Genomic DNA, 25,047 nt, shown 5'->3' with positions numbered 1-25,047 from the left:
CAACAGATGCAGGCAAAACATCAGGAGAAAATGCTAATAGAACACAGTTTCATGCAGTCCTCGAAACCAATACCAAAACCCTCCGTGGATTCTTGGCAATAAGGGAAAGCCTTTTGGCAATATTCGAGTTAATTTGATATAACGTAACTGTGAACGTAAGAAAAAAAAGACAAGAAAAAATACAAAGTGTTTTAGAGGAGACTACAAGAAAAGAGGATGATTTTTTAAACATCCAAGAGACAAAAATATCTCACTGCAAATAAGAATCTTACAACAGCTGTCAATGTTAACAGTAAGAGAAATGGAAACAAAACTAAAATATGTAAAGCGAAATAGTTTTGAATTTGCCAACACACCAGGTATATCATTGGCATATAAACTGAGAGAAGGGAGGGAAAAATGATACTACGCAGCAGTGGCGTAGTGGCTAAGAGCAAAATTTACCTACAAGTACAGAAAAACTGATTTATTATGACTTGAACTATAACAATAAGGTAAGTGGTAGATGCCATAAAAAATGAACCAGGAACCATGAGCCTCTGAAGATGTCAGTCATAGATGAGGATGGAAGACAAAGAGCAAAAACTACCAGACCATGACCAAACAGCCCACGACAGCCAGAACCAGAACAGTTCCTGGTCTAGATGGTTTATCAGGATTGTGTTATAAGTGTTTTGAAAGCTAACTTTTACAACCTTGTAAAATATAATGAAATCTGTTCTGTTTGGAGGAAAGATGCCAGAGTCTTGGAAAGAGACCAATACAACTCAAACACCCAAAGTAGGAGAAGAATGAACTTTGACAAGAAATTATAGCCAATATCATTATTGAATTAGCATGATAAGTTCTTTACTTCAGTCTTAAAGTATAGATTGAAACCAGTTTTACAAGAGTTTGTTCATGAATATTAGACTGCCTTCTAAGTAAAAAATCCACTTCTACATTAAGAGCCTTTGCAGATGTTTTGGTGTTCGTTTTGGAAAATACCTTGAAGGAAACTGAATTTTTAATGTCAAAACCTGAAAGAATTGTTAGAATGGTATCGGATATTTGGGGAGGTATAATAAAAAACAAGCAACTTCTGATTTTTCTAGATGCAGAGAAAGCATTTGACAGTTTGAACGGGTCCTTCCTGGTTTTTTAAAAAATATTTATTTATTTTATTTTTTCACCTTATATACCGCCCAACCCCCGAAGGGCTCTGGGCAGTGAACAACATAACATTCAAATACAGATAAACATAAAATCAAATATAAGTTAATCTCTAAATAATATAAATTAAAATGCAGCAATTAACACATAACATAACAATGCCTGCAATATCCCTCTTAAACCCTCCCGAGAGGAGAAAAGAAAGGGTGGGTCCAACAGATGGTAATGGACCCTAATTCCATAAAAAATGGAAGGTGGGAGCACTTTCAGCTGCTGGACACTCCAAAAGCCCAGCTGAACAACTCAGCGCCTTTGCAGGCTCCCACGGAAATCACCAAGATCCCACAGGGCCCGAACAGCTGGAGGAAGAGTGTTCCACCAAGCAGGGGCCAGGGCTGTAAAGGTCCTGGCCCGAGTGGAGGCCAGCCACATCATGGAGGGGCCAGGGACCACCAGTAGATTGGCCTCTGCTGAACGCAGAGGCCTAGTAGGGACATATGGGGTAATGCGGTCCCGAAATACTGACTTAAGAGGATTTTATAAAATGGGTGATATTGATTTATGCTTCACAGTCAATGAAAGTAACTGGTAATGGAGACTTAACAAAACAATGTGACATACAGAAGGAACAAGACAAGGACATCTCCTATTTCCCCTCTTGTTTATACTAGCTATTGAAGTATAGAGCAGAAATATAAAACAAAAGAGAGGGTTGGGGGTATAAAAATCAAGAAAAAAGACTTCTATGTTAAGAGCCTTTGCAGATGTTTTCGTGTTGGTTTTGGAAAATCCCTTGAAGGAAACTGAATTTTTAATGTCAAAACCTGAAAGAATATGGTGCATTAGCATATATACCGCCCCTCGGGAATTAGCATATAATATACCGCCCCTTGGGGATAGGGCGGTATATTAAATCAAATAAATAATAATAAAATAATAATAATAATAATAAACAGAAAAGGTATTAGTAAAAAGTATGGATCTACAGGAGTTGATGGATATTATGAGATTTAAGGTTTAGAAAGGTGAAATATCTGGGTATTACATTAACAAATATGAATTGTATGTTATTTCAAAGTAATTATGTCAAAACATGGACTGACATCAAAAAAGATTTGTTAAGGTGGGACGAACTTCAGATATCATTGATGGGGAGAGTTTCTGTGATTTAGATGGATGCTACTTCTGTTTCAAACAATTCTGATGTTAGCAAATGATACCCCATTTAAACAACAGAAAGGTATATCAAATTTTCTTTGGCAAGGGAAGAAACCGGGGATTAAATACAAAATTCTACAAGCTGCAAGGGGCGGGGGATAAGGTTTATCTGGGCTGAAATTGTATTTTGCCACCTGTTGCCTGGTTTGGTTGAAAGAAGAAGAAGAGTTTGGATTTATACTCCGCCTTTTTCTCCTGTAAGGAGACTGAAGGCAGCTGACAAACTCTTTTCCCTTCCTCTCCCCACAACAGACAGCTGATGAGGAGAGTGGGGCTGAGGGAGCTCCAAAGAACTGCGACTAGTCCAAGGTCACCCAGCAGGCTTCTTCTGCAGGAAAGGAAAACAAATTCAGTTCACCAGATAAGACTCATGTGGAGGAGTGGGAAACCAAATCCGGTTTTCCAGATTAGAGTCCCCCACTCTTAACCACCACACCACTCTGAGTTGTGTTGAGAAATAGAAGATGGTCGAAATTAGAGGAACACTGTTAGAATTCGGTAGGCGAATTTTGGTATATCTCCAGATGCCATGGGATTGAGACATTAAGTTTCGCCAGCATGGCCAATTGGCCATGCTGGCAGGGGCTGATGGGAATTGTAGTCCATAACATCTGGAGTGCCAAAGGTTCGCCACCACTGCAATAGGAGATTCAGATGGAACACCTACTTAGGGTAGGACAAAGTCAAAGGTAAGAAGGATTTTTAATCATCATTATATTAGATGTACCATACTGCGAGTATGGCATAGGTTGTGTCAAAAAACATTATTCTGCCTTTCAGCCCAAGAAGAAATGATAATTGAAAAGAGGTAGTTAGCATATTGTGACGCACTGGATTTCTCAAGGACACTGTAAAATGAAATCAAAAGAAGATTTAGTAGCAGAATTACAAAGAATCCTGGAGTTGGAAGAGACCCCCCAGGACCATCCAGTCCAGCCCCCTGCCATGCGGGAACACGCAATCAAAGCACTCCTGACAGAAGGCCATCCAGCCTCTCTTTAAAAACCTCCAAAGGAGGAGATTTCTCTGCACTCCAAGGAAGTGAATGCCACTGTCGAACAGCCCTGACTGTCAGGAAGTTCTTCCAAATGTTTAGGTGGAATCTCTTCTCCTGCACCTTGAATCCATGACTCCAGGTCCTAGTCTCTGAGGAAGCAGAAAACAAGCATGTTCCATCTTCATCATGACATCCCTTCAAATATTTAAACATGGCTCTCATGTCACACCTTCACCTTCGCTTCTCCAGGCTAAATATGCCTAACCCCCAAAGTCACTCCTCATGGGGCACAGAATCCAGACCTCTGTCTGGATCCATACTTGTCACTGGTTTTTCCACGCACAACTATTAGAAAGATCTCATAAGAATGATAATCGTGTTACTGTAAAAGAGAATTGGGTGCTTACCAAAAAGGGTCCTTCTCCTCTGAGCCAAAGAGGACATCTTTTGGGCAAGTCCCACCACATTGTAAGGGAGGAAGGAACATACTTTCAACTTCCTATTTCCTGTGGGAGTCATCCCCTCAATCTCAGTTACGGTGACACTGAAGAGCAATATGTAGTAAGCACAGCAAACTCCAAACAGCATCTTGAAGAATGTAACCTTTAACTTGAAGAACGAACAGAATACAGTATGGAGAAGGTCCTGAACATAAGTAAAAGTCGGAAACAGAAGTCATGGAGCAATTACTTGACCATTTAGACCTAGGCATACAGGAGGGCAAGATGTCCTCCTTGGCTCAGAAGAGAAGGACCCTTCATGGCACGTGTCCAATGAGCTTTCTTCCCTGAGCTGAAGGTCATTTTTTGGGACCTCCTAGAGTGATGTCCCTAACGTAAGGGTGGATTGTCATGTCTATAGATATAGAATGTGCTGTAATGCTCTACAGCTGAAGGCTGCGTCAGCAGAACTAAACCTATCAATCTTGTAGGGTCTAGCAAATGTGGATATCGAGGACCAGGTGGCCGATCAGCATATTTCTTCAACAGATGTGTTCTTGGTCATCACAGTGTTAGTGGCCGCTCCCCTGACCAAATGAGCTGAGATTCCTTCTGGAGATGTGAGTTTTAGCACTCTGTATGCCTCCGCTATGCAATCCCTACGGTCTGAGGTGAGATTTTTGCCCTAGTCTAAGTGGTGAAATGGATATGAATAGAGTTTCTGAACATCTCATGTTTGAAGTATGGAGAAGGTTAGGACTTGAGGGTCCTTCAGAAATCGAAAGTGTGCCAACCCTATTCTGTTGGATGCTTTGTGTTAGGACAGAAGGAGGGTAGGTAGATCTCTTCCTGCTTGTGAAACCTGGATTTTACTTTAGGACAGAAGAGAGGGTTAGTTCTAAGAACGACTTTGTCCTGATGAAAGATACAAATAGAAGAATCTACAGATAGGGCCCCAGCTTGGAGATCCTTCTGGCTAAAGTTACTGCCACCAGGAAAATAGACTTTAGCCTCAGTATTTCAGTGAGACATCCCTCAGGGGCTCGAAGGGTGATTTGGCGAGGTCTGTAAGAACTGTGTTCAGTTTCCAAGAGGGGAATCTGTGGCAAACACGTTTATCCTTCAGGATTGCACCCCTCAGGAAACAAATGAGGTGCGGGTATCTTGATGGCCAGTCATCGATTGTGGGTACCACTAAGGCAGTAGCGGCTAATTGTCTTCGTAGGGTCCAGGCTCTCAAACTGCAGAAAATGCAAAAATCGCCAGTTGCCGAATTGATGGTGTCCACAGACTTCTGGTGGCACCGTCCAATAAATGCCTTCCAGGCCATGTTGTAGACCCTGTTAGTTGATTGTTTTCTAGATCCCAGAATCATACTGGTGATTTTGCCAGCATAGCCTAGTCTGGAGAAAACGGTCTCTCAATTTCCATGTGGCAAGTTTCCACCATTCTGGTTCTGGATGTGACGCTGGACCTTGTTGCAGAAGGTCCCAACAGATTGGCAGACTGAAGGGAGGCCCCACCACCATCTCCTGCAGCGCTGAGAACCAGGGCCCCCTGGGCCACACGGGGGCCACAATTATAATCTCCGCTTGCTGTTCCTGCATTTTCCTCAGTAGTTTTGGTAGTACAGGTACTGGGGAGAACATGTACAAGAGACCCTTCAGCCAGTCCAAGGACAGGGCATCTGTGGTTTCTGCTCTTGGATGGTAGAACCTTGAATAGAACCGTGAAAGTTGATAGTTCATGTAGGAGGCAAACAGGTCCATCTCAGGAGTCCCCACCTATCTGCATAACAGGCAGAATAATTCCTACTTCAGGCCCCATTCTCCATCTTGTATCTGCTGGCGACCGAGCCAGTCAGCATGAATGCTAGATGTTCCCTTTACGTGTTCCACCCTGAGCGAGAGATGTTTCTCCACCCTTGATAGTCGGAGGATGGTCTCAGACACCCATGGCAGCATTGGATGTGGGGGTGAAAAGCTAGAAGGGTCGGTCAAATTGTCCTCAATTCTAGGCAACTGATGGGAAGTTTGGCTGACCAGCCTCCCTGGACTGGAACTCCACCTAACAGGGCTTCCCAGTGGAGGAGACTGGCATTCGTGAAGATTTGTTTCAGGTTCAGGGTCCAGTAGTATTTGCCCTGCTTCATGTTCTTGGACTTGGTCTACCAAAGGAGACTGACTTTAACTGGGATTGGTACTGTCAGATGGATCTTGGCAGCAATCCTGAACTGGTAAGGTTGGAGAAAGGAGAACAGTTTGGATTTATACCCTCTTTTCTCTCCTGTAAGGAGACTCAAAGGGGCTCGCAATCTCCTTCCTCTCCCCACAATAGACATCTTGTGTGGTCGGTGGGGCTGAGAGAGTTCTGAAGTGGCAGCCAAGAGAGCATCCCAGAGATTTCCCAGATTTGCAAATGAATTCCAGAGATCTCTCCCTGCCCCCAAGAGAATATGGCTACAGTGGAGGATAGTCTGTAAAATATCCAGGAATTTCCCAACCTGGAGCTGGCATGCCAGGTCTAGTCCCAAAATGGAAGTGGGAAGGTCCCTGCCACCTTTCTCTCTCTTTAATGACAGAACCAAGCCTTGGAAAGCTGTGGTTGTCTAGCAATGGCCACTGAGGGAATCCACTGCTTAAAGCTACAGACGTTCTTTTATAATTTTTTCTTTTTTTTATTTTTAAATCCCCGGGCCTTATTCTGCCCCCCACCAAAGGCCTTGTAGGGGACATGCCAGACTTGGCTGCCAGTGCCAATGGCCACATTTCCTTAGTTTTTTTAAAATTCAACTTTTTTTTAAGATTTCAGATTTTTCAGTAAACTCAGGACTTTTTCAGGTTTGTACAAAGATCCATCTTGCCTGCTTACTGCTCATCACTGGGTTTAAGATTTGGCCCCCTTACACGGAGATTTTCTTTTTGGGAACCACCCCATAAACACGGCCTGCCTAGTGAACATCAAGAGGAGACATCACTCCTGTAACAACCTGGTGCTTTGAAGCCGCCCTTCCTCGCCCTCCGCATCTTCTTCAACACACAAGTCCTGGCAAAGCTCCGGACTCAATTAACTCTGCCTCACGTTTTGCTGCGCCAATTAAATAGCAAAAGGAGAGAAAGGTGGGGCATAAATCCAAACTCCTCCTCCTCTTCTTCTTCAAAAACAGAGCCCCCTCTCATCAGCCAGGCGACAGAACTATCACACCTTCACATGGGCTTCACAACACCTCCCCCTCCCAGGCCTTCGGAGACCAAATGGACGGGGGCTCTTCAGAGGAGAGCGGGGCTGGATTTCTTCAGGGTGCAAAGACCAGCTCTTGAGCAACATACCCCCTCCTGCCCTCTCCCCACCTCTCCTGGGCTTCCTTCCGAGAACAGGCAGCCGGTGCAGAGAGGCTTTTCCTGGCATCCACAGGGTTTTCTGTGAAGAGGCCAAGAACCAGAGCAAAAAATTTCAGCATGCCAACTTCTACCACTGATCTATTGAGGCGGGGTGTGTGTGTGTGTGTGTGTGTGTGTTTTTTCCAGAAACCACGAACTGTCCTCAGATCACCTAACTGTGGAAGGGCCAGATGGAGCTGCCAGACACTGAGTTTGCTGGGTGACCTTGGCCCAGGTACTCTCTAAACTTAACCTACCTTGCAGGGTGGTGGTTGTTAGGGTACAGAATGATATCAGAAGCTGCTTTGGATCTGACAAGCAAAGTATAAATGCAAAAATAAATGCCTCCAGCCACAGCCTTGTTCAGTGAACAGTTGACCTGTCTGCGCAGCAACAGCCTCCCCGGGCCTTATCCTGCCCCCCACCAAAGGCCTTGCAGGGGACATGCTGGACTTGGCTAAGCTGCCAGTGCCAATGGCCACATTTCCTTAGTTTACCACACCATGGGAGCCCCAGAGGTGTGTGGCATGCCACTGGTACAGCAGCCCTGGGCTGGCAAGGCACAGAAAGAGAGACAGCCCTCTCTGTCACCAGCAGCAGCCTCTGGTCCCAGGTGAAGCCGATGACCAGGATGTCCCAACTGCAAGGGCCGGGCAGTGCACGAAGGGGAGCCCGAAGCCAATCCGAGCACTGGCAGCATTTTCCACAGAACCATCTCCAGTGAGCAGCAGGGAGAAGCCCCACAGAGTTGGGGTAAAGTATCACTGAGATCTGCTCACACGTGGAGGGCCAGTCTGGGAAACCACAGCCTCTGCGGAAGGCAGGCGGCTCCCCTGTTCCAAAGCAGTGGGCACACCGGGCATCTTTGGCACAGAACCAGTGCCAGGACCTCCTGCCCTCAGAGATGCCCTGATGCCCGCTGGATCTTCAGACAGGGGGGCAAGGCAGATAGTGCTGTAGCAAGCAGCAGTGGCGTAGGAGGTTAAGAGCTCGTGTATCTAATCTGGAGGAACCGGGTTTGATTCCCCGCTCTGCCGCCTGAGCTGTGGAGGCTTATCTGGGGAATTCAGATTAGCCTGTGCACTCTCACACACGCCAGCTGGGTGTCCTTGGGCTAGTCACAGCTTCTCGGAGCTCTCTCAACCCCCACCCACCTCACGGGGTGTTTGTTGTGAGGGGGGAAGGGCAAGGAGATTGTAGGCCCCTTTGAGTCTCCTACAGGAGAGAAAGGGGGGGGGGTATAAATCCAAACTCTCTCTCTCTCCCCTGACTCCAGTAACCAGCCAGCCCTGCAGGGCCCACAGATCTCTCTGGACACATGTCAAATGCAAGTCTGTTGACTTAGCCAGGGGAGGAAAGGGGAGCAATAAAAACAAACACCCCTCCAAACTTTTCAGTTTCTCCACTGGAAACATTGAAACGGTGCTTGGTAAAAATGGAGAAAACATTTAATTTTCCCAGTTTTCTAGCATTATTTCATGGCTGGCCGTCATCGTGGCTCGGACCAGCCAAGCGTGGCGGCTGAAGGCCAGCCAGGGCCCAACACCAGACACAAGTTCAAAGGCAGCCCCTGCCAGAGCTGGCCAGGTTCAAGCACGGCCACTCACAGATGCAGGGAAGAACCGGCTTGCATTTCTCCAGCAGCCAAAAAGAGAATTTACTCCATATTTGGTACTGTTTAATTATGCAAGCAGCGTGTTAATTCTCTGCTAATACTGCTAAGGGAAGTTTAGATTTTAAACCTTTTCCATCCTAATGCAAGCAGGATTACGCACAATCGGTGCAACGCCTCATCTCCTCCTCGTCTTTCCAGGGAGCCAAGAGGCGGCGGCTGCTGCTGATGATACGACTCAGTGACGTGAGACCCACTGAAAAGCCGTTCCAAAGAGAACGTAAGAACATAGAGCCTGCTGGATCAGACCAGAGTCCATCTAGTCCAGCACTCTGCTACTCGCAGTGGCCCACCAGGTGCCTTTGGGAGCTCACAGGCAGGAGGTGAAAGCAATGGCCTTCTGCGGCTGCTGCTGCTCCCGATCACCTGGTCTGTTGAGGCATTTGCAATCTGAGACCAAGGAGGATCAAGATTGGTAGCCATAGATCTCCTCCATCAATCTGTCCAAGAGGGCAGGCACTGCCCTTCCCCAGGCCTTCGCCAGACGCGGAGGATCCCTCAGACATCTCACAGCCCCGTCTCAGAGTTCAGCTCCACTTCAGCTCCCAGACAAAAGCGCGAGGAGATGCTCCTAGCTGAGCTGGCCCACAAGGGTCCCAGGGCCCCTCTTCCAGGCAGGCATCCTGGCGAATGCCCACAAACCAGGGGCAGCTGGCTACACCCCCCCTCCCAGTTCTAAGAAGGCAAAGCTTCTCCTCCCTAGCCAGCCAACCATTCAAAACTGGCTTGGTCTTACTGCTGCTTGACATTCGGGGGGGGGGGGGAGAGAAAAGAGTGTTTCAGGGGGAGGGAGGATTGTTTTATGCTGATTTATACTGGGGGGGGGGGGGGACCCAGCATCTTCCATAGCGCCCGCTCTCCAACCCAAGGTTTTCCTTCTGCTTGGCGAAGATCCACCCCCTTCCTTGCATGCACATTCTGTTGTGAACACTCCCGCCCCACAGCTCAGTGGGTTCTTAGGGCAGCCTACAGAATGCAGAAAAGAGACTGAACCACAACATGTGTTGTATTTGGGCTGCCAGATCAGGGAGGATCCCAGAGCAGCTTTTTCAAACGGCAGCAGGAGCACACGCGGCTCCTCCCTTAAGCAGCAGGCAGCTCAGGCAGGCGGCAGGCGGACCTTGGCTGGGAAAGCTGACGGGGGCCAAGGAGGACAGGAAGGATTGGAGGCCGGCCTCCCCATCTCCCTTTCTTGGCACCTGGATCCACCTGCCCTTGATCCATCTCCGGCTGCCTGGATCCCAGCCCAGATTGACACTGGAGGCAACTCTGGTTCAGCCAGAGAACAGTTTCTATCACAGCAAGAAGGGGGGGGGGGGGCGCTTCTGTTTTAGTCCAACTGGCACAGGTATTAAAGGGACGGCTCAAAACTTCATTGCCACCTTGGTTCTTTTCTGCTGTGCGTGTCTTGGGAGCAGCAGTGGCGTAGGAGGTTAAGAGCTCGTGTATCTAATCTGGAGGAACCGGGTTTGATTCCCCGCTCTGCCGCCTGAGATGTGGAGGCTTCTCTGGGGAATTCAGATTAGCCTGTGCACTCCCACACACGCCAGCTGGGTGACCTTGGGCTAGTCACAGCTTCTCGGAGCTCTCTCAGCCCCACCTACCTCACAGGGTGTTTGTTGTGAGGGGGGAAGGGCAAGGAGATTGTCAGCCCCTTTGAGTCTCCTGCAGGAGAGAAAGGGGGGATATCAATCCAAACTCTTCTTCTCTTTTTTTGTCTGGACGGACAAAAGATTTTCCGCCAGAGAAGCTGAGTGGGGCATTTGGGCCCCCATTTGTGCAGCAAGTCCGATTGCCGGACACTGACGCAGACACTGCCAGGTCTCTCTTTGCGGATTGACAATGCTGGGCCCCTTTCCATTGAAGGCACCACCTGCTGGACCGCTGGTACGTCCTCATCTGACCTGCTGATGTTGTGGGTTTTATATCACGGTTCCGTTTATTCATCTTAAAATCCTCTGAGCACACAGACACAGGAGCCAATCAGAGCAGAGCTCTAAGGAATGACAGGCTGGCCTAACAGGACCACGGACAGAGGACCTGAAAACAGAGGACCTGAGTAAAGATGCCCCCACGGGGGAGTCGAGGACACAACGGCCTCCCTCCCAGCAGGGCTTTGCTGGGTCTGGCATGTAACTTGGAGGCGGCAGCAGGCCGTGCTTACGCTGAGAGGAGTTCTTCCTCAGGCATGCCCAGTTTGAAGCTTAGCATGAAGCAATTCCTGCTTAAGTGGAAAGCTCTGCCTCCGTGGCATGCAGTTTTCTTGCCCTCACCGTCAGCTGCTCTTCGTTGTCAGCCTTCGCTCAGATGGGTTTCCTCTCAGGCCCAGATCCTGTCCTGTCAGACCTTTTCTGCTGGGAATTCTGGAGCAGTGCAGCAACCAGGAAACTGTGCTGAACAGAGGGGGAGACCCTGCAGGGTTCTCCCCTCAAGAAATCCCCCCATACTAGCCTTTCTCTCAAGGAGCCCGAGACTGCTCATAGCCGGCCACATGTAACCAACATGACATTAAAGGACACTGGCTTTAGATAACCTCAACAGGAATAACCAACAAGACGCTCACTGCAGAAAAGACGTCAACACTCAAAAGCTCCCACAGGCCTGAAGCTGACTCCTAAAAAGCACAACAAAGAAACAGGTGCCAAACAAGGTCACAGAAACCAGGAAGTGCACCCCACAAACGAGAATTACACCAAGTAAATATTGTCCGTTTCATTTAAACCACAGGAATTCCTCACTAGCAGGAGGAACTTCTTGGGGCATTTCATTCATTCAGCCAGCCGGAGTGAGACCCAACAGAGCCACGGGCTGGGCAGATGAAGCCCCCGCACACTGCCCAGGAGGCAGAGATGTTCCGAGAGAAACGGCTGGCATGCGGGGACTCGGTGGGGGACGGGCAGCTGGCCTGGGCACCCTGAAGTAGCCCTACTGAGCGTGTGCCAGCCAGCTTCCCGTGAGGCTACTGTTGCATGGATCAATGCAGCCGGGTCCATTTCTGATTAGCATCGGAGATCCAGCTGAAGCAGCACTCCTCGCAACAACACCGTTTCTCCAGCCAGGCGACACCAAGCAAAGCTGGAAGAGCCGTCCTCAGTGTTTCCAGAGATCTGCATTCCAGAACGAGCCGGCAGCCACGGCCTCCTCAAGCATGCCTGGCAGCACCTCTGTCCCGCCCGGACTGAGCCCCAGATGGCTCCGCCTCAGTCCGCTGCCCAGCACACCCAGTCCAGGCTCCCAGAGGCTTTGTAACCAAATGGCAGAGGTGCCTGACGTTGGCATAGGGAGGATTCCCCAACCCCAAAGTGGAGGCATTTTCAGCAAGCACCAAAAACGCCCACGGTCCAGTGCTGGGTGGACTGCTGAAGGGAAGAGGCCATGCAGTCTCAGGGTGCAAGGGCCAAGGTGCCCCCTTGTCCCACTACAGCCCCCACCCCCACCCCAGAAACAGGAAGGAGGCAGGATCCTCAGGGCCAAGACAGACAGCCTGCTGGGTCACTCAGCCCCAGGCTGCTTGTAGCTTCAAGGGCAAGAAGGAGGCCTTTGAGCATAAGGAGGCAGCAAACGCGGCTCTTCCGAGCCTGGCAAACTACGGGGCTCTTATAAGAGGCACCGCCCAGCAGCCCAACAGACACGCTGAAGCTGCCACACAGCCTGGCCTCTGGGGCACAGAACAGCCAGAACCTCATTCATTCCGCTCAGCCAGTCCAGAGGGAGACGACAAGAGAGGGCAAGAGCCAAGAGAAACAGGACCATGCTCCCCTGCCCCACTGCCAGCACAGGGTGGGTGCCCATTAGACGGACCAAAGGAGGCTGCCCCACATTCAGGACACGGCCAGGCTGAAACGGCCAAGAACACAACTGATCTCGCCCACGATTCAGATGCGGTTCCAGCTGCCCTCAAGCCAAACGGAGAAGGCAGAGGAGCCTTCTGTCAAGTTATGGGATGCTTCAAGAACAGAGAGAAAGAACGGAGGAGGACCCCCCCCCCAAGCTCACAATCTGTCCCACCTGCTCCGATTCTGTTTGTGACCTGTCTGTGCACACAACCCTCAAGCATACGAAACGCAGCAGCTCAGTCTACCAATGGTGCTGAACTGGCCATTCTCCCTACAATTTCCTTTGACAAGGAACAAAGATGAAAACATTGTGTGTGTGTGTGTGTGTGTGTGTGTGTGTGTGTGTGTGTGTGTGTGTGTGTGTGTGTGTGTGTGTGTGTGTGTGTGTGTGTGTGTGTGTGTGTGTGTGTGTGTGTGTGTGTGTGTGTGTGTGTGTGTGTGTGTGTGTGTGTGTGTGTGTGTGTGTGTGTGTGTGTGTGTGTGTGTGTCCCCAATCAGGTGGGCAATCTGAGCTCGAGAGCACACAACACGAAGTCACATCTTGGGGCCACATCGGTCGGGCACAGTCTGTTTCAGCTGAAACAAATGAAAACGGAACCAGAGGTGTTCCACACCTGCAGCGGCTGGTTATCAGCAGGGCCCCCAGGTACGACTATCCCGTTTGCTAAGGTGCCCCAATCAAACACTTCAAAATCTTGCAGCCCGCCCCCCCCCCAAAAAAAACCTTATTTTCAAACTCAACTTCTCATCCCCCAGAACATCACACAAACCACTGAATGGCAGATCAGTTCCTTGAAATGTCTATCAGAGCAGGTGCCACGTTACTTCTCCTCCACGGGAAAGGCAGGACTGAATATTCACCGTCTTCCTACCTGCCCTCCCCCCCGCCCCCGACAGACAGAACCACAAGTGGTCTCCCACACTCTCGGTTTGTGCCAACGCAGCACACAAGAGCATTCCTCTTTGGAACGACACTGCTGTGATCCAAAGGATTCTGCAGGTTACCATGGAAAAGGCTGCCCTGAGCCCTTGAAGGACAAGCGGGGACTGAAGACGATAAAGGAACCAGGTGGCACAAAGACGGCTGCCCGTCTCCAAGTATTCAGCTCAAGCCCACAACCAGCAGCCTTCACACAGAGAGGGAGGGGGAAGGCAGAGGAGGCACTCACTGACCAGCCCAGGCCCTTGGGGGGGGCTCACACCAAGGCCCACCCCGGTGCAAAAAGGGGATTTTGAACCAGCCAACGGCCATTACAACTGGGTCCCGCCATTCCCACCATCCGCCACACATTCAAACCACACATCACTGCCAGTGCCTTACCTGAGTGCCTTCGCCTTCGAGTCGAGGTGGGCGGATGCTGGAAAGGTGAACTGTCTTGTAGTCCCCAGAGTTGAGCTTCACCACAATGGCGTCTGCGTTGAGTACCTGCATCACCTGAGAACACAGGGGACAGGGATCAAAGGTAAAGACCTGCTCCCAGTGCCAGAGGCCATTCAGCATCTAATAGTTGTGCCAGAACTGCCTCCCCCTCACCCCAACCACCGGAGCCAACAAGACCCGCTTGTCACAAGTGTCAGGCAGCGACCAACCTGCCCGCCTTCCATCCATTCTGTCAACAACATTAAGAACATAAGAACTAGCCTGCTGGGTCAGACCAGAGTCCATCTAGTCCAGCACTCTGCTACTCAGTAGTGGCCCACCAGGTGCCTCTGGGAGCTCACGTGCAGGAGGTGAAAGCAATGGCCTTCTGCAGCTGCTGCTCCTCCTGAGCACCTGGTCTGCTAAGGCATTTGCAACCTCAGATCAAGAAGGATTAGCCCAGTAGAAGCAGCCGGCTGCCGCTTCAGCAACAGGCCTTCTCAACCAGCCGTGCTCCCTCTTAGCACCACCCTCCCCTCCTGCAGAGGAGCACATGCCGGGTTCTGACCCATGAAGGCCAGGAGGACCACGGACTGCTCCCAAAAGACTCAGGACAGACAAGTCTCGCCCACCCCTGCGTCAGACTCTTGCCAACGACGCACACGTGCCGGCATAAACCTTGACCTTCTTGGGCTTTTCCAGACCGTGACCTGCCCCTTCCACCTGGAAAGCATATCCTAAAAGGTCCAAACATCTGCACAAGTTGAGGGAAAAGCCAGCCAGCAGAGCCAGCCAGTCCCAGCAGCTGTGGAGCTCGGGAACGCTGGGAAGCCTCGCAGGGGGGAAAGCAGAGACAGCGCCAGGCAGCGGTAAGGTTGCTTCAGTTTCTTGACAGGCCCAAAGTTAACCTTGAGTCTACATTCCTTCCGCCGGGCGTTGTGCCCAGGTCAGTCTTTATCTCTGTCTCAACATAGTTGCATGCTTGCCATCTTTGGCTTCTGTTCTGTGTGAATCTCTATCTTGGTGGGAAAGCTGGGTTGTTTTGGATTTGGTTTTTAGCGGGAAAGGTTTCGCCCATAAAAGCGGCGGCTGCGGGGGGGAGTCTGGTCAGATTTCGCATTGTCCGTAGAAGATCATGATTGCCGACCAATAAATGAACTGTTACGGTCACTATTGGTCTGGACTGTACTGATTCCTTACAGCAGCAGAGGTAGGAAATCCAAGGGCAGGCCAATTGCCTGGGCAGCGACGCTACATCCTCGGACACCTCTGCTGTGGGGAATCTCCAAGGGCAGTCTGAGCTCTGTGGACTGGATGGTTCTCTCATTAACAGGCAGAACACCAAGGAGGCCCCCAAGAGCCCCCGTGTCCTGCACACACCTCAGGGCCCCAGATTCACTCCCTCCCTCCCAGCTGCCATTTTCTCCGCCACCCCTAGAATTTGGCTCTCCCTTGGGGCAGCACGGCCAGCCAGACACCCTCCGTGAGCCAGGTCAGCCAGCTGCTCAACACCCACCCTCTTGCCCCGTCCCTGGCAGCGCACCTCAGCCCCTTCCCCCTCCTCTCCAGAAAAGCTCTGTCCTCCTTCACCACCAGCTCAAATATCTGCAGCCTGGAGGGCCTGTTGCCCATGAGGAAGGAGCTCCCAGCCCCTGCAGCCCCCGGCGGCATCTGACTGCCAGCAGCCACACACAGGCATCGACAGGCCCAGGATGCACATGTGGGGCCCACAGCGAGAGAGACCTTCCTGTGGCAGGCTCCTGTGGGGCTCTGGAAAACACTGCCAGGCAGAGCTGCCACTCTGAGATGCTGCTGCCACCCCCGCCCCCCACCCCCTTTCCCACCATATGTCTGGTGGATCCAATACAGATTAAATGACGGGAACTGCTCTGGGTAGCCACCAGGGAGAAAGGGGGGGTATAAACAAGGGAAGTAGAGCATTTTTTTTAGTGAATTCCATCTCTGAGCCACTTAAACAAATTCTGCCACAGAACGGCCACCTGGTACCAGTGGGAGTCACCTCCATAGCAGGAAGTGCCAGAATTTGTTTAAGGGGCTCAGAGATGGAATTCACTAAAGAAAATGTTCCACTTCCCTCGTACAAGGTTGGGGGGGGGGGGGGAGCATCTCCCAAACAGGCCTCCAGGCTGCTGTGATGCTCTGCTGAAGTGGCCGGCCCCCACGGCAGCTCCTCCAGAAGAGTGGCTCAGCTCCTTCCGGGCCAGGCTGCAAGCGGAGCCATAGAACGGGAGGCCCTGCTGCCGCACTTGGCTGGAGATGTGATGTTCGGCATTTCAAAACAGCTCTCCGCGCTCTCCTGTCGGTTCTTGTTATGGCATCCTCTACAAATACCTATGAAATGTTTTCCTTTGAGAACGACTCCCTTAACGTAAAGGAGTACAGTAATTGAATACTTCAAAGTGCTCTGTTCAAAGCACAGCCAGGAATTCCTGCCGTTCTTAACAGTGCAGATCTGTCAAAGCACCAACAGACAGCTCGGGCAAGAGGAAAACTCTCCAGCACCAATCTGGGCAGCCCCCTCTGGCCACCGCCCAATCGTGAGGGGTCTCGCGTCTCTCTTCCCGCCCACACATCCTGACTTCTACTGGAAAGGCTCCAGACGCGCTTCACCCACCCCCCATCCAACCCCAAAATTCCCGAAGGACGAAGTGGACGGTGTGACCCACAAAAGCCCTCCTTATGCAACACACGTCATTCTCCAAGGCTCTGCTAGATTTTTGTCTGACGTGGCCCCTGAGCCCCATCGGGTCCAGGAGCACGTCTTGGGAGGAGTCACGACCTAGGCCAGTGATGGCGAGCCTTTTCGAGACCGAGTGCCCAAACTGCAACCCAAAACCCACTTATGTATCGCAAAGTGCCAACATGGCAATTTAACCTGAATACTGAGGTTTTCGCTTAGAAAAAACAGTTGGCTCCGAGGCGTGCATTACTCGGGAGTAAGCTTGGTGGTAGTCAGTGGCTTTGCTTTGAAGCAACCGTGCAACTCTTCCAACGGGTGAATCACGACCCTAGGAGGGTTTACTCAGAAGCAAGCCCCATTGACAGCAACCGAGCTTACTCCCAGGTAAAGGATTGCACTTTAGTTCTTCCCATGGAAATCAGAGGGGTTTAACAGCGCTTAACAGGGTGACCTACACTGCTTACCCAAAACTAGGCCTTAGGTTTAATGCTAATAATCAAACCCAGCGGCCCAGGCCAGCCTAGATGTGTGTGTGTGGGGAGAGGGCGATTTTTCCTCCACACGACGAACTCTGTTTGTGCGTGCCCATAGAGAGGGCTCTGAGTGCCACCTCTGGCACCCGTGCCATAGGTTCGCCACCACTGACCTAGGCCATTCAACTCTGTCACATAGGGGACCTACTTGGCTGCCCCTTCCCCCCCCCCCCACGCCCCCATGCCCCCGTCTCCACTCAACCCACCATCTGGCCCGGATGCAGTCTTGGGGGTGCAGTCTTGGGGATAACTGAGGGCACAATTTATGGCGGCACAATATCAGGTCTTGCCCCAGGCACCATTTTCTCTTGGTTCACCACTGATCAGGTCAAGACAAGAGGGGACAGCAGAACCAAGACAGAGCACCAGTCCAACTGGGACAGTCTGGCTGGGCAGGGCTGCTCCAAGGGCGTGGATTGAGAAAGGTAGTCTTCCTCAGCACCTGCTACTCGAGATCTTGCCTTGACTGGAGACGCCTGCATTCAGCAAGAAACGGACCGGCATGTGGACTGGACTGCCGGCAGAGCCTGACCAGCTCGCTGGGCACCAACAGCTTCATCGGACTCTATCAGAACACACTGGGGCAGGAAACCCATTCCCTGCTCTCTCCTGGAGAGAGAGGGTATGGTGCAGTGGTTAGAGCATAGGTGTCAAACTTGCGGCCCTCCAGATATTATGGACTACAGTTCCCATACACCTGTGGGTTAGAGTGTCAGGCTGGGGTCTGGGAGTCTCCAGTTCAAATCCCCGCTCTGCCATGGAAGCCTGCAGGGAGATCTTGGGCCAAACCCCACAATCTCAGCCTCACAAACTCCACAGGGGTGTTACAAGAATAAAAAGGAGGGGAGGAGGGAAGAAAGATGTCAGGCGCTTTGGGTCTCCACTGAGGGGGAAGAAATACTGAAATTAAATTAAAAATATATTCCTTCTTCCCTCCCTCCCCCACCCACCCCACCCCGGCCATAATATTAGGATGTCTCATTAAGGGGCAAACATTAAAAAGGGTGTAGATTCTCACCTTTTCAGTTACTGACACCAGGGGACTGCAATGCACATTCAACTGCAGAATGGATTGGGGGGGGGGGGTGTCCCCAAGCTAACAGGGAGGTTTTGCTTTATTTATTAATGCACTCACATTCGCCTTGCCTTTGTGGCTGAAGGCAGCCAACAATTACAGATTAAAAACCCAAAATACCATAAAACATCTCCAAGCCCTCTCTCTTCCCAAGAAAACGCTGACCATTTAGCTTCTCCTTCCTTGCCAATAAAAGGACTTCACGGTGCCAACGTCTGAAAATGCTGCCCTCCTCACCCACCCACCCCTCCCTTCTGGGCACCCAGCAGCACAAGCTGGGAGTTACTACAAGAAAGGGCTGGGGCTCCTTGATGCCAAACAGGCCACGTTCAACAAGGGAACAGCCAGCAAGTGAGCATGACCCTGCAGTGGCGTAGGAGGTTAAGAGCTTGTGTATCTAATCTGGAGGAACCGGGTTGGATTCCCCGCTCTGCTGCCTGAGATGTGGAGGCTGATCTGGGGAATTCAGATTAGCCTGTGCACTCCCACACACGCCAGCTGGGTGACCTTGGGCGAGTCACAGCTTCTCGGAGCTCTCTCAGCCCCACCCACCTCACGGGGTGTTTGTTGTGAGGGGGGAAGGGCAAGGAGACTGTAAGCCCCTTTGAGTCTCCTGCAGGAGAGAAAGTGGGGATATAAATCCAAGCTCTTCTTCTTATGTGGGCAATTATACAGATCAGAACCCCCAATTTGTGCACAGACAGACTGTGAGACCTTTGCCACCAGAGCTAAGAGTCACAGACCCTCTGGAGCGGAGTGTGGGGAGGGGACCCCCGCCCCCTTCTCCACGGCTTGCCAAGAACAGCAACAAGCCCTCCGTTTGTGCTGCACGCGCTTGCCCGGTCACAACAGCCTAACGTGCCGACACAGCAATTCGCATCCACCCCCCACCTGCACCAGCCCCACTGTCGGCCAGAGCCGAGGCTCCTGCCGGGCCCAAATTCCGGCCCCCTCCTTGCCCTCCTCGGAGGCGAAGGGTCTTTGGAGCGCATCACGCAGACGGATTCACGCTGATGGAGTCCCCTCCGCGGGAGGCTTCCAGAGAGCGGCGGCTGAGTGTGTGCTCATTTGCTCTCTCAGGCACTCAGACATTCCTCCTGGTTTTCCCTGTCGCTGGCAATTCAGCGTGAAGCAGAGAGGGACCCAAAATTGACGCGCAGAAATTAGGCCACCCAAGGGCTTCGCGGCGTCTCCTTCAGCTGCCGGCCTTGCCGGTTCGCTGCAAGCAGCTTTGAAAGTCAAGGCAGGCAGGCAGGCAGCCCCCGCCCCCAAGGGGGAGAACGGGGCAGGCGTGATGCTCCACGGCCCAGCCATGGACCCCTCCCTCCTTTCCCAGAGCAGCCTCCCACAGCAAGGCATGCATCGACACACTCGAGGAATCCAGGTACACAGAGGCCCCTCGGCAACCCACAGGACTGCCCCCCCGCACCCCCCAGTCAGCTGCACAACTCGGCCCAGGCTGACCCATGGCCAGCCACACACAAGGCCAGGCGAGGGGGGGGGGGTATCTCAGGGTAAGGAAAAGGCCTGCATGGAATTCTGGGGGCACCTGACAGAGGGACAGACCCTGCGCCACAAGCTCTCCAAGCCCACCAGCCCCAGTAATTGAGAACGATGGTCATGTGGGGGGGGAGAAGATGCGGACATGACAGCTGCATCAGGGACCATGGCAGGGAGGGGGGTCCTCAGAGGACAACCCACAGAGGTTGGGGCCCACCCCACCCGCCACAGAGCAGCCTGGCCCGGGGTCAGAAGGGGCTGCGGCCGGCTCTCCTCCCCTCCCGGGCGGGGCACTCCTGCCAGCCATTTGAGCAGCGGTGGGGGGGAGGAAGCCCTCCCCTTTGCCTGAGGGACCATATGGCAGAAAAGAGCTGTCCTCAGCAGAAGCGACAGGGAGAAGGAAGCGGAGCAGGCACACCGTAGCAGGAAGCAGAGCCCGAGACAAAAGTTCAGCTAATCGTTCTGAAGGTTACAGGCTGCCTGGCTAAGCTGAGAAGACAGGAGGGCCTCTCGGCTGGTGCGGAGTTCACCCAGACTGCTGGCTAAGCACAGCCGGTGCCCGCTGCAGCAGCCTCTGCCCGCCTGCCCGCCCGCCCACCCACCCAGCACAGCAGGCTCCTCAAGAGCCCCGGCACCTACACAAACGTCTGGGGAAGCAGAGGGCCCGTTTCCCTCGACCGCAGGCAGTGCCCCCCGGCCCAAGACTCAGAATGGCCAGGGGGGAGGGCAGGAAAGAGCCCCCCCCCCCCGTGGAAGCTGCGCAGGGCAGCAAATGGGAACGCCTATCAGGGTGCACATCAGCACGAGCGAAGTCCTGTGCAGGCCAGCCCCACTCCGGGGGTGGGGGGGAACAGCTCCCCTTCTCCTGAGGCAAGCTTAGGAGAAGGGGAGCTGCAGTCCAAGATGGAAACTCCGGAGGCCCGAGTTCCCTTGTCCTTGCGCCTGGCGCCTCCTGAGCTCCAGCCAAAGGAAGAGGAGGAGAAAGAGGGAGCAAGCGCCAACAGCCCCGTGGGGCCACGCCTCCAAGGCCACTTCATGCCAACCTGCTGGCCGAACAGCCAGAGAGACCCGGCCCAGCCCTTGCCGGAATCCCGAGGCACAGCCAACCCTGGAGCAAATGTGTAACAGCTCAGGTGGGCTGGGAACAAGCCAGCTCCCAGAGATGCCCGATTGCTGGAGGCATCTGAAGACTGCAAGCAACGCAGTTCTGCTGCATTTCACAAAAGGAGGCCATCGCCTCTGCCCCCCCCCCCAGCCTTCAGTCCCCCCATCTGACCCACCTCCTCACACCCCATTTGGCTCTTGCGTCTCCTGCAGATACACGCATAGAACAAATTCCCGCCACCCAAAAGGCTGAGAATGTGGAAAACCAACTCTCCGGGAGTGGGGGAGGGGGAAGAGGAAGAGGAGGAAGAGGAGGAAGAGGAGGAAGAGGAGGAAGCATGAGCGGACTCTGCTGAGCTCAGACCCGCCGTCCTGTCACGCATGCAAAAGGAAGCCATCCCAACCCACCCGACTGGCCAGTTAACACCTCCCTCCTCCTGGATAGAAGTGAGGGTAAAAATTAAGGTGCCAAATGTGCAGATCTAAAGCCACAGAGTAGCCCCACAAGACCAAACGAAGGATCCATCTAGCCTGGCCTCCCATTTCAAACAGCAAACGGCCAGATGTCTCACTGCATAGCCATGCCCACTGTCAGAGCAAGACGGATCCCCTGAATTAACCATGCGAGTGCCAGGGGTTCTGGCCCGACTCTACTGCGCACAAACTTCATGACACAAACCCACATTCAAAGGTTCTCACAAAGAAACTTCCATCACCTTCCATGCCCCCCCGCCCCGTGAGTGGCCTTTTTTCCTTAGAAGGCCCCAACGCTTCCGCCCTTCGCGTAGGGAAAGTACAACCGTTCCTTCCAGCACCTTTTTGCGTTCGACGCTGTCTTTTTGAGCTGGGGAGCCCAAGAGTATCCACAGGCACCATGACGGTTGCGAACACCTTTCGGCGTGGCCGCCAAGTGTTTTCAGAATATGGGTGGAGCCTCTGACCAGCAGGACTTCTGAATGGCGACAGGATGTCCAATGGCTGGCAGGTCAAAACAATGCTCTTCCAGTAGCAGCTGCCACCAGTGCTCTCTCCCGCACCCTTCCCAGGGTATTTTCCACATTGCCCTCTTCTTGCCTGCACTCAAGTTTCCTTGGGGTGTGTGGCTCTGCCTTCTGTGGCAGCCATTTTGTGGTTTCACCCACCACGGTGACAGAATGCCACAGATACCCCCAGGTGCAAAAAGGGAGAACCAGAACCTGACGCAGATTTCTGAATGTAGCTGCACCAAAAGCCACGATGCCAGGACCCGTTTCCTTGTCAATCGTGGAACTCGACTCGGGGAGCTGCATCACCACTGTTCTCAATGGACCAAATCCTGGGGGTTTCCTCCTGCAGTGAGCCCACAACCACCCCAGAGATCCATCTGCCTGGGGCAGCGACCACAGCTGGCAGCCTGGCCCAAGGGGAAAGCAGCCTGCTCTGCCCTCCCCTGCAGCTACTGGAGAAGAGTTTGGATTTATATCCCCCCCTTTCTCTCCTGCAGGAGACTCAAAGGGGCCTACAATCTCCTTGCCCTTCCCCCCTCCCAACAAACACCCTGTGAGGTAGGTGGGGCTGAGAGAGCTCCGAGAAGCTGTGACTAGCCCAAGGTTACCCAGCTGGCGTGTGTGGGAGTGCACAGGCTAATCTGAATTCCCCAGAGAAGCCTCCACAGCTCAGGCGGCAGAGCTGGGAATCAAACCCGGTTCCTCCAGATCAGAGTGCACCTGCTCTTAACCTCCTACGCCACTGCTGCTCCACTGAGAGGGATCCCCGCTGCCAAAGGCCCCACGGTTTGGCGGATGAGTCTGGCCAAGCCGCCACACAGCAAACATGTGGACTCCGGAAGAGGCATGGGCCCTGGGGACTACCCCCTGCTGCAGCCAAGCGGCTCTGAGTCACGTGGAGTCAAGACACAGCAACGGGCAGAAGAGGCCTCAGGAACGAGCAGCTTTCCAGGATGAATGAGCTGCCCAGAGAGAGGGAACCAGCCCCACCAGGCAGGGAAAGGGCAGGCACGGGGACAGCGGCCGTCTGGCACTCACCCACCCTAGTATGGAGAGTCACTCTTGGCACGGCACCATGACAGACCCGTGGCCTGCCCTGCCATGCTGGGCTTACAAGAGGAGAGCAGAAGCCCCTGCCCTGCCCAGCATCCCAGACCAGATTGCAAAGGCGTCGTGGGAGGCACCCGTGCCCTTCGGGGAAGGGGGGAGAGATCTGCCTGGAAGCCCCAGGCTAGGCCAGCCCCATCAGATCTCGGGAGTTAGGCAGGGCAAGCCCCAGATGACTTGACCACGAAGGAAGTGCAGGATCTGCACACAGAGGCAGGCGATGCCAACGTCTCTGGCCTTGAAAAGCCCAGGAGGGCCACCCTAAGCAGCAGCTGCCACTTGATAGCCAAAAAACGCTCTCAGAAAGGCAGGGGGGGCGGGGGGAGCACCTCCCAAACAGCCCCACTTCGCATTTCTTGAGTGCTTCAAACCAAGCCTCTCTTCCCACGGGTGCAGCAGGCGGGAGTGTCCTGACAGTCCAACAGCGCCATCTCGTGGCCATCCGGGAGGCAATCTTTGGGGCCATCATCACCCCTCTCAGAATCCGGAGCGCTCTGCGGCTTCAGGCACTCGCTGCTGCTGCTGCAACACCCAAAGGGAAACCTGCACAGCAGCGGAGACTCGGGGGGCTGGAAGCACACGTGCAGGACCCCCACTTTCCCAGGCTGCCCTGTGAAGGCTCCTACCTGGGCTGTTGCCAACATTCGCAGCTGTGCCAAGATGCCAAGCCTGGCAAGGCAGGGGAGTGACCCACAGTCCTGCTTCAGCCACACAGAATGAGCAGGGTGGAGTTTTGAGAAGCTAAATTCTCTCACACACACACACACACACACACGTGCAACCACCCCCAAGGACACAGGCAGGCCTCCAGGAGCCGCAGTGGCGTAGGAGGTTAAGAGCTCGTGTATCTAATCTGGAGGAACTGGGTTTGATTCCCAGCTCTGCCGCCTGAGCTGTGGAGGCTTATCTGGGGAATTCAGATTAGCCTGTGCACTCCCACACACGGCAGCTGGGTGACCTTGGGCTAGTCACAGCTTCTCGGAGCTCTCTCAGCCCCACCCACCTCACAGGGTGTTTGTTGTGAGGGGGGAAGGGCAAGGAGATTGTAAGCCCCTTTGAGTCTCCTGCAGGAGAGAAAGGGGGGATATAAATCCAAACTCTTCTTCTTCTTCCTCAGACACCCAGTGTTGCCACTGGAGATGCCGAGGCATGAACCCGAACCGTCTGCACGCAAAGCAGACGCGCAATCAGTGACCAAGAGCAACGCTCTGTGGGTTCTCCTCTACAAGGGAAACAGTGAGGAATCGATGCGCCTGGCCTGCCATGTGCAGAAAAGGCAGGCTTCCCTGTTTGTCCAAGTCAAAGCACTGATTCTCTCCTCATAGGAAACATCAGGCCAAAAGAAAGGCCACGCAGAACTGGTGAGAAAGTATCTCCAGCCCCCAGCCAGCCAAGTCGGGGCAGGAAATACATGCTGAGGTCAGACAGCCATTCGGGTTCCTGCCACCTCTTGCCCACCCGCCCGCAGCAGTAGACCAGCCACGGCCCAGTGACCTGCAGCTGGTCTCGGTGGTCCTGCAGTCAGAGACTCTCCGTTCAAACTGTTATTTATTGATGGTGTTTAAAACTAAAACAGATTGTGAAGAGCTCCTAAAGGACCTCTCCACACTGGAGGGAAGGGCAATAAGATGGCAAACGAGATTCAATGTGGCCAAGTGCAAAATGATGCCTATTGGGGCACACAACCCCAGTTTCACACATACTCTGAGGGGATGAGTGCCGGCAGCGCCAGACCAAGAGAGGGACTTGGGGGTGACCGTGGGCAGCTCTAGGAAGAGTGTCAGCCCAGGGCCCGGCTGCTGCAGGAAAGGCAAACTCCACGCTGGCCAGAATCAGGCGAGGAACCTGCTGCTATCGTACTGCCCTTACACAAATCTGTGGGGAGGGCGCACTTGGCGTACTATTGATGGTTCTGGCCACCACACCTAAAAAGAAATATTGCAAAGCTTGAGGAGGTGCAGGGAAAAGCAACCAAAATGATCAAAG

The 25,047-nt window shown here is 52.9% G+C and overlaps 1 protein-coding gene across 1 annotated transcript in view; it reads right to left on the bottom strand.

Moving 5' to 3' along the window:
- SND1 (staphylococcal nuclease and tudor domain containing 1) overlaps positions 1-25,047 on the bottom strand; it is a 242,458-nt gene that overhangs the window by 197,376 nt on the left and 20,035 nt on the right. The window contains exon 10 of the mRNA XM_048499490.1: positions 14,017-14,130. Coding sequence (XP_048355447.1) covers positions 14,017-14,130 — 114 coding nt within the window. The remainder of the gene's footprint in view (positions 1-14,016; positions 14,131-25,047) is intronic.

Source organism: Sphaerodactylus townsendi, linkage group LG06 (assembly GCF_021028975.2).
Source record: "Sphaerodactylus townsendi isolate TG3544 linkage group LG06, MPM_Stown_v2.3, whole genome shotgun sequence".
Lineage (NCBI taxonomy): Eukaryota > Metazoa > Chordata > Lepidosauria > Squamata > Sphaerodactylidae > Sphaerodactylus > Sphaerodactylus townsendi.
Note: the sequence above shows the minus strand (reverse complement) of the source record. Positions and strands in the feature narration are given on the sequence as shown.